This window comes from Mastomys coucha, chromosome X (assembly GCF_008632895.1).
Source record: "Mastomys coucha isolate ucsf_1 chromosome X, UCSF_Mcou_1, whole genome shotgun sequence".
Classification (NCBI taxonomy): Eukaryota; Metazoa; Chordata; class Mammalia; order Rodentia; family Muridae; genus Mastomys; species Mastomys coucha.
In genome coordinates, this window is record NC_045030.1 from 133,601,094 (window position 1) to 133,611,128 (window position 10,035).

General features: G+C 39.7%; 1 protein-coding gene across 1 annotated transcript in view; it reads left to right on the forward strand.

The window, feature by feature from the left end:
- The window catches only part of Prps1 (phosphoribosyl pyrophosphate synthetase 1), a 19,230-nt gene that overhangs the window by 7,883 nt on the left and 1,312 nt on the right, over positions 1-10,035 (forward strand). The window contains exons 2-6 of the mRNA XM_031368739.1: positions 31-214; positions 2,644-2,742; positions 4,130-4,254; positions 7,884-8,057; positions 9,492-9,651. Coding sequence (XP_031224599.1) covers positions 31-214; positions 2,644-2,742; positions 4,130-4,254; positions 7,884-8,057; positions 9,492-9,651 — 742 coding nt within the window. The remainder of the gene's footprint in view (positions 1-30; positions 215-2,643; positions 2,743-4,129; positions 4,255-7,883; positions 8,058-9,491; positions 9,652-10,035) is intronic.

Sequence of the window (10,035 nt, forward strand, 5' to 3'; positions counted from 1 at the left end):
TATAATCATTCTCCTTTTTTTCTATTTTAGTGTGGAAATTGGGGAAAGCGTTCGTGGAGAGGATGTCTACATTGTTCAGAGTGGGTGTGGTGAGATAAATGACAATCTAATGGAGCTTTTGATCATGATTAATGCTTGCAAGATTGCTTCAGCCAGCCGGGTTACTGCAGTCATTCCATGCTTCCCTTATGCCCGCCAAGATAAGAAGGATAAGGTAGGAGTGGATTTTTTTATTGGTGTTGATCAGACCTAGAGCTGAATGTTAGGCTAGTGTTCTACCACTTCAGCTTAGAATCTTTCTAATGTGGGGGAAAAAGGAACAGTGTCCAAAGTCACAAAGTCCTTAGCTATCAGTTATATATTTACATGTTTGTTCAATGGGCCATTGATGGTATAGTGGTGATTATAGCTGCGTTCCAAAATAATTCCTTAAGTATTCCCTATCTTTACATCAATGGCATATAATTGATTTTAAAAGTAGTACATATATATTATATATTTTATTTATTTTAATTTTCATTTAAATGACAAATATTGTTTTCATAGCTAAAAGCATCATAGTTTAATTCAAATCCCACAGAAATCCATTTGTAAGTAAATGCTGTGAAATGGCATTGTAATGGATAGTATATGGCTTTACTATTTTATTATTTTATTTATTTACATCCTAAATGTTGCTTCTCCTAGTCCCCCTTTGCAGAATTCTTTCCCCATCTCCCCTCCCCTTCACCTGAGAGGGTACCCCATCCTGGGTATCCTCCACATCCTGGGGCATCTTCCACTGAGGCCAGACAAAGCAGGTCTCTGCAACATATGACCTGGGGACCTCTGACCAGCTCCTATATGCTGCCTGGTTGGTGAATCAGTGTCTGGGAACTTCCATAGGTCTGGGTTAGTTGATATTATTGTTCTTCCTATGGAGTTACCACCTCCTTCAGTTCCTTCAGTCCTTCCCCAAACTCTTCCTTAGGGGTCCCTGAGCTCAGTCCAATGGTTAGCTATAAGTATCTGTATCTGTCTCAGTCAGCTGCTGGTAGAGCCTCGCAGAGGGCAGCCATGCTAGGCTCCTGTCTGCAAGCACAGCACTGGGTTAGGGTTTGGTGCCCACCCATGAGATAGATCCCAAGTTCATCTGGTCACTGGACCTCCTTTCCTTCAGTCTCTGCTCCATTTTTGTCCCTGCAGTTCTTTTTTTTGTTTTGTTTTTCAAGACAGGATTTCTCTGTATATCCCTGGCTGTCCTGGAACTCATTCTGTAGACCAGGCTGGCCACAAACTCTCAAATCCGCCTGTCTCTGCCTCCCAAGTGCCACCACTGCCCAGCTGTCCCTGCAGTTCTTAAAAACAGGAAAAATTCTGGGTCAAAGATTTTGAAAATGGGTTGGCGACTCCATCCCTCTACTGCTGTCTTTAGTCATTTTTGTTGTTTTGTTTTGTTTTTCAAGACAGGGTTTCTCTGTGTAGCCCTAGCTGTCCTAGCACTCACTGGCTAGACCAGGATGGCCTTGAATCCTCTATCTCTGCCTCCAGTGTGCTGGGACTAAAGGTGTACACCACCACTTCCTGTCTTATTCTACTATTTTGTTTTGTTTTGTTGTTTTTCAAGACAGGGTCTCCCTGTGTAGCTCTGGTTGCCCTAGAACTCTATGGGTAGACCAAGCTGGTCTCATAAGAAATCTGTGTGCCTCTGTCTCCAGGGATCAAAACCATGTGCACCAGTCCCTGTCTGTTTCTTATACATAAACTTTCTTTCTTTCTTTCTTTCTTTCTTTCTTTCTTTTTTAAGATTTATTTCATGTATGTGAGTACATTGTTGCTACCTTCGGACAGAACAGAAGAGGGCATCAGATCCCATTACAGATGATTGTGAGCCACCATGTGGTTGCTGGAATTGAACTCAGGACCTCAGTGCTCTTAACAACTGAGCCATGTCTCCAGCCCTATACATACTTTTTCAAATCTATTCAAACGTTTACGATGGTCAATCAAGCTCAGTCCTCACACTATCTCTAAAAATTGTTTAATGAAACATTTTAATGTATATATACTCAGTACTTATATGCCACCTAACACGTCAAAGTTTAAAGACCAACATCACAGTAAAAATTGTTTAATCTGATTCATCTGAAGGTCAACCTCATATTAAATTCAACGTACCTGTGGCACTATTAAGACTACTACAAAGTCTATGCTTTTATTCTATACTTGGTCATAATAAACAAAAAAATCTAGCATTCCTCCTAATATGTATAATTTGTAAAAATGATTAATTAGAAAAGGCTTGCAAAGCATATATATATATATATATATATATATATATATATATATATATATACCTCATCGTGTAAATAAACCAGATTCATGAAGTATAAACTCCCAGCTAATAATACCATTTGGATCTTCTGGCAGTACAATGCTGTGCATCGGGAAGAGGGGTATACTTGTCCTATAAAAAGAGAAACAACTTAATTGAGTAATACAACTAGTTTGTATAAACTAGATTTAGTTATTCTGTATAATCATTCAATGTAAATAGTTAACCACAATTTATATTCCATATGTGGGTACATGATAATGTTTCTCAAGCAAGTAAATTGTTTTTATCTTGGTTTTTAATTTTTGTTTTCCTTTCCTTCTATTCAGAGCCGGGCTCCAATCTCAGCTAAGCTTGTTGCAAATATGTTATCTGTAGCAGGTGCAGATCATATTATCACCATGGATCTACATGCATCTCAAATTCAGGTACCAGTTAAAGCTACATACTGAGAGTCAGAAGGGTGGCAGGAGAGTCAGGCATGATAGTAGATATCTGCAGTCTGGAGGCTGAAAGATGAAGCAAGAAATTTGACAGTTTGGTGTTATGGGAAGAGCATAGGCCTTAGGGTTAGAACTAGTCTGGATGCTTCTACTTAAATGTACTGGCACATTAACTTTATAACCTTGGTAGGTTACTTCTGAGTATAATATATGTTCATTATTATGGTTATAAAATATTAAATTTATGATACTTGGTTGATATAGCTGATAATAATGGTAGCTATTATCAGGATTTCCCCCCTAGAATAATCAGTCTTAAATTTAGAGCTACAGACATTAAGGATTTTTCCTACAAGCCTAGAGTAAGGGAAATCAATTGCTACATTTATTATATACTATATAAAGAAACTTTCTGCTACATATGGTAGTATATACTTAGCATCTGGAAGACCTAGGAGGGAGAGAGGAAAACCTCCTTTAAAAATATAAACTCCCAGTTAATACCATTTGAATCTTATAGCAATACAGGGACGTACATACGATAGAGAATACTCGTCCTATAAAAAAGCAACAACTTAATTGAGAAATACAACTCATTTGTATAGACTAGAATTAAAACACACATCTCGTGAATTCTAATTATTCTGTATAATCATTCAATATAAATAGTTGCCCCTGAGTTTCTATGTTATACTAACTCTAGCTGCTTTACCAGTTGGACCAGCACAAACACCAAGTGGCATAAACAGTATATATACCTTGGGAGTCTGATTATTGGCTTAGCAGTTCATGGTACTTGGCTGAATTTGACTTTATAAGGGCTCATTTCTGTTCCTATGGGCAGGTGTGAGTTGGCTAAGGGCTAACATTGTTGATTTTGCCAGGAAAGAGGCTCTGTTTTTATAGTTACCACCTTGGATGTACCTTTCCAATACTTTGAATATTATAGTAAGGTTTTTTTTATATATAAGTTATTTTCTTTTAACATTTGTATATTGTGTGTGTATACATAGGTACATGCATGCTGTGTGGAGAATAACTTGTAAATGCTCTCTAACCAAGTGGGTCCTCAATATCAGACTTGGGCTCTTTTACCTGCTGAGCCATCTCACCAGCCCCCCTATATTGATTAATTAATTGATTGATTGTTGATTGGGTACACATGCTAAAGCATGCCTCTATGGAGGTTGGGAAGATAACTGTTAGCCATCATTTGTCCCATATGAGTCCCAGGGAGCAAACTCAAGACAGCAGACTCAACAGCACATACCTTTGTTAGATGAGCCATCTCTCTGGATCTACTATAATTTTTAGATATATTCATAAATAAAAGAAAAAATAAAACAAAACTTAATCCAGCTTCTTTCTCCAGGGTTTCTTTGATATCCCAGTGGACAATTTATATGCAGAGCCAGCTGTCCTAAAGTGGATACGGGAGAATATATCTGAGTGGAGAAACTGTACTATTGTCTCACCTGATGCTGGTGGAGCTAAGAGGTATGGTTATAATTACTATTCTTTAAAATAATGTGCTAGGCATTGGTGGCACATGCCTTTCATCTCAACACTTGGGAGGCAGCGGCAGGTGGATCTCTGATTTCAAAGCCAGCCTGGTCTACAGAGCGAATTTGAGGACAGCCAGGCTACAGAGGAAACCTGTCTCAAGAAAACAAATAATTGTTGCATTATGCTTGACTTTCACATCAGTAAAACAACACTGCTGAACTTTATCAGGAATGGTAGGAAATTTTCAATGAATGACATTCATTCTTTTTTGGTTTGGTTTGGTTTTCTTTCTTTCTTTTTTTTTCTCTGTATAGCCCTGGCTGTCCTGGAAGTCACTCTGTAGACCAGGCTGGACTTGAACTCAGAAATCCGCCTGCCTCTGCTTCCCAAGTGCTGGGATTAAAGGGGTGCGCCACCACCGCCTGGCATGACATTTATTTTTTTTATTTAATTTTTTTTAACTTAATGTTTGATTGCTCTGCTGTATATACATTTGCTTGCCTGAAGAGGGCATCAGATCCCCCATAGATGGTTGTGAGCCACCATGTGGTTGCTGGGAATTGAACTCAGGACCTCTGGAAGAGCAGCCCATGCTCTTAACCACTGAGCTATTGCTCCAGCCCATGACATTTATTCTTAAACCCCATATTAATGGATAAGTAAGCTTTACACTCCTTGCTTGGTGGTCTAGTCCCTGGAAGCTCTGGTGGTCCAGTCAGCTGACATTATTCTTCCTAGTGTAGGCAGGTTCTGGAATGATGGGGTGGAAGTGGGTGGATGAGTGGGAGAGCACACTCAGAGGGAAAGTGGAGGGGAGAGAGGATGGGTGGGATGGTGAGGTTGTGGATGGGTAACTGGGAATGGGGATATCATTTTTGAGATGTAAAGGAATGGAATAATTAGTATTTTTTTAAAGATTTATTATTTTATGTGTATGTGTATACTGTAACTGTACAGATGGCTGTGAGCCATCATGTGTGTGGCTGCTGGGAATTGAACTCAGGACGGCCCCTCTCACTCCTGTGTAGTACACTGTAGCTGTTTTCAGATGCACTAGAAGAGGGAGTCAGATCTCATTACAGAAGGTTGTGAGCCACCATGTGGTTGCTGGGATCTGAACTCAGGACCTTCAGAAGAGCAGTCAGTGCTCTTAGCCACTGAGCCATCTCACCAGTCCCTAATTAGTATTTTTTAAAGTAACCTTTACAAATCTTTTACAAAGCTGTTGGTTAGACCATTTGATCCCTGAATTAAAACCTGGCATTTTAATTTAAAGCCTGTACCTTAAATTTTTAAACCAAACTTATTGCTAGGATTTAGCAGTTACAATACTTTATAGCTCAAATAGTGCAGACTAAGGGATTTTCTTAGTGGATTGTGTGTTAGTAATACATACAGAAATATAACACATGTTCTTATGGAAATAGAATGAAGGCCTACAGAGCTCAGATGAATAGAAGAAAAACTGGCATAGAAGTTTCCAAAAGTGATAACAAATCATGAAGATTCAAACAACTCAAATCTTTCCCAACCATCTCTTTAATTTCAGTAACTTCAGTGGAATTAATAAACTGTTCACCTTGGTTAATCCAGCCAGATATGTAGCTTGATGAACTCCATTTCATGAGCAGTTGTCACACTCTGTTTTAACTCTTAAGAATTATCTTCATAGCCGGGCTGTGGTGGCACACGCCTTTAATCCCAGCACTTGGAGGCAGAGGCAGGAGGATTTCTGAGTTCGAGGCCAGCCTGGTCTACAGAGTGAGTTCCAGGACAGCCAGGGCTAGAGAAACCCTGTCTGGGGGGGGGGGGGAAGAATTATCTTCATGTCTTTCTCGGGACTTAAAAAATTGCATTGTGGAATAGCTAAGGATCCCTAGTGTGATTATAATTTGCACAGCAGGTCTCCACTCAAGGGGGTATGGGTTATTTTTCCAGCCCTTTTCTGTTTTGTTGGTATCCTGGCAGTGAGCATGAATAATTTGGGACACTTAAAGATAAATGATATCATGCATTTGTCTTGAGTGCCATCATTCCAAGTAAACTGGTTACCTCTGATGATAGGTGCCTAACCAGTGGTAATAGAGAACATGCTACTGTATGGTTAGTTTAGGACCAGGTAGAAATGTTGCCTAGAGTTGTGGTTTGAACCTTATATGGTCACAGGTTCTGTTCAACAAAACCTCTGCTACAAGGGAAATATGGCATAATGCTAAAGTTTGATCAATGCTACTTTTTTAAAGATTTATTTATTTTATGTATATGAGTACACTAGAGCTGTACAAATGGTTGTGAGCCTTCATATGGTTGTTGGGAATTGAATCTTTAGGACCTCTGCTGGCTCTGGTCGCTCCAGTCAGTGGACTCTGCTCACTCAGCCCCTGCTTGCTCCTGCCCAAAGATTTATTTATATGTGTACTGTAGCTGACTTCGGATGCGCCAGAAGAGGGCATCAGATCTCATTATGGGTGGTTGTGAGCCACCATGTGGTTGTTCGGATTTGAACTCAGGACCTTCGGAAGAGCAGTCAGTGCTCTTAAGCACTGAACCATCTTGCCAGCCCCCAATGCTACTATTAAAAATACAAAACCTGACAAAACTTCATGACAAGGATTATACAGTCATTATTATAAATGTCACATAGGTAGCATATTGTCATTTGTACTGAATGACTTTCTTTTTTTTTTATTTACTATAGAATAGAGTTAATTTAGGGTATGGGAAGGGAGTTGAGGAGTAGGAGAGAGGGGGGTGCGGAGGAGTAGAGGCCAGCCATGGAAGCACATGGAGATAGAGCCAGGAGGGGAATGGAGAGAGAGAAGGGACAGAGAAGAGAGGAAGAACAAGAGCCACTGAATTGACTTTCTGCATAAGTGAATTGTGTTGTACTTGGTCAGATTTGTCTTCTAACCTGCCTTTGATTAAAAAACAAACTTCTTCCTTTGATAATTTCGGCCGTAAAATAACACGCCGTGTTTGTCTGGTTAATTGGCTTAATTTTCTTTCTAGAAGGAATCTCAAGGTTGGTTACCAGGTACAGTGGATATTTACCATCTGTGGTGGTTTTCACCGTCATGGGCGAGAGGGTAGGCTTTACTCACTTATAGCTTCACCTTCACGTGTCACTGCTTCTAGACTCAGAAGTCTTCCATGATGGAGATTGGGACAATCTGTGCACTCCCTGCACTAGCTCATAAGATCTTTCTTCTGCTTTTAATTAGCAAACTAATACACCTTAGTGTATACTGCTTCCCAGGACTGGTGAAGGGTATGTCTACCCCATCCACACAATGAATGGTGTAAGTGAATATTATATTCCTATACTGCTGTTGGTATTACAGAAGCATTAATCCACAAAATCCAGTTTATAATGTTTGGTTTTGGGGATGTCAATGATAGTTGCTTTCTTCTAGCTCTGGGATCTGTTTTAACTTCAAGGAGTATTCTCCCCCAGGAAAAACATTCCATTATTTTGTATAAGTGGGCACAAGTGATGGAACCCAGAGCCTCATGCATGCCAGACCAACTGTCTACCACTGAAAGACATTCCCAGCCTTGGAAGCCACGTTTGCCTTGGAATTTTGTCTTTAACTTAACTTTGAACATCTCCTATTTTACAGAGTGACCTCCATTGCAGACCGGTTGAATGTGGATTTTGCTTTGATTCACAAGGAACGGAAGAAGGCCAATGAAGTGGACCGCATGGTACTCGTAGGAGATGTGAAGGACCGTGTGGCTATACTTGTGGATGACATGGCTGATACTTGTGGTACAATCTGTCATGCTGCTGACAAGTGAGTACAGGCTAGTTAGAAATAGAAAGCTAAACTACTGCTTTACTGATTTTTTTTTTTTTGAAACACAACTGAAGGGTAAGTAGCTTTGGGATATTTTGATCATGCTAGCTTTTAATAACATATAGATTAGTAAGTATTCCTCATTTCAGATTCTTAATTTTTATAAACAGACACAGCTTTTACATCACCTTAATAAGTTATCGAAAGTTAAATCTATCACTTCCTTTACCTTTTAAAAGTCCTTGCTTAGCACCAAAATCTACCATAGACTGGGTTCTCTCCCCTAATGATTACATGGCTGCCTGGGAGCTGTGGTGTGACAGCCATTTTTTGATTGTATATTATTAGACCAGGGAAAGATTAAAATTCTATACCTGGTTTTTACTGAATGCATAGTATGTTTGTGCCATTATAAAGTCCAAAAATCCTAAGTTCAAGTATGGTCAGAACTTTTATATGGTAAAGTTTGCCCTTTTAACCATCTTATTCAATGACATTAATTATATTTACAATATTCTTTTGGGGGGGAGGGTGAGACAGGGTTTCTCTGTCTATCCCTGGCTGTCCTGGAACCCACTCTGTATACTAGGCTGGCCTTGAACTCAGATATCCACCTGCCTCTGCCTCCTAAGTGCTGGGATTAAAGGCATGCCCCACCACTGTCTGGCATATTTACAATATTCTATTCTACACTGCTAACTTTTTGTTTTGATGAGTTAGAAACCCTAGATGTCCTTTACATATATTTATTTTGTATGTGTGCATATGTGCACATGCCGTGGCAAGCATGTGCAAGCCAGAGGACAACTTTCAGCATGGCTCTCTCCTTCTACCCTGTGGGTTCCAGGGATCAAATTCAGGTCAGCAGGCTGGGCAGCAAGCATAGTCAAAGTATTCTGGTTAAGCTTACTTTCAGGGTTATAAACTTTTAGTCTTGTGGCACCATGCATATTTTTATTATATAGTTTTTCAGATCATATTGAAGGGTATTTCTCTTTTTTCTATCCAGAAAGGAAAAAGAACACTGAGATTACCCCCTGGGAATTTTTTTTAATAGTTTCTACCACAATAAGGCTTAGTACAGGCTTTATTCCTTAATGAGCCAGAACTGTGTCCCCCTAAAATTCATGCGTTGACTTGTAGCCCAGGTGTGGTTTTGCAGAATACCCTCGGGGTATTTAGGTTTAGAGAGAGTTGAGAGAAGAACCCTCAGGATAGGATTAGTGACCTTAGAAGAAATGCTTGCTACACTTTGTTTACACGTGTACTAGGTCGTGTGAGCGCAGAAGATGCTTGTCTATGCTTCCATCTTAGCCTTGTTTGTGAACAGACTTGTCTGTGATATTCTGTTATGACAGATTAGTACTCTTCCTTCTTCCTAATTCAGATGCTGTATTTGAATGTCAGATTAATCAGATCTCTTTCCTCCAGACTTCTCTCTGCTGGGGCTACCAGAGTTTATGCTATCCTGACGCACGGAATCTTTTCTGGCCCAGCCATTTCTCGAATAAACAATGCATGCTTTGAAGCAGTAGTAGTTACCAATACCATACCTCAGGAGGACAAGATGAAACACTGCTCCAAAATACAGGTGAGATGAGATTGATCCAAAACCAAATTTCCATTAAGTAGTTTTGCAGATGGTAACATAGTAAGTCAGATATGTTAATACTGAAGCTTCTTAAGCTACCCAGATTGGCCTTGAACAAACTCTGTAGCTCAGGCGGGCCTTGAATTTGGAGTCATTATGCTTTAGCCTTGAAAGTAGCTAAAGGCCTGGCTTCCTTTGAGTTTTTTGCTTGTTTATTTGATACAATATCCTACTTTGCAGCCCTGACAATCTTAGAATTTGGCATGTAGATCAGGCTGTCTGTAAACTCAAAATCAACCTGCCTCTGCCTTCTAAATGCTGGGGTCAAGAGTATGCAGGACCACATCCAGCTTTGTATATGTTTAAAACTTTTTTTTTTTTTTT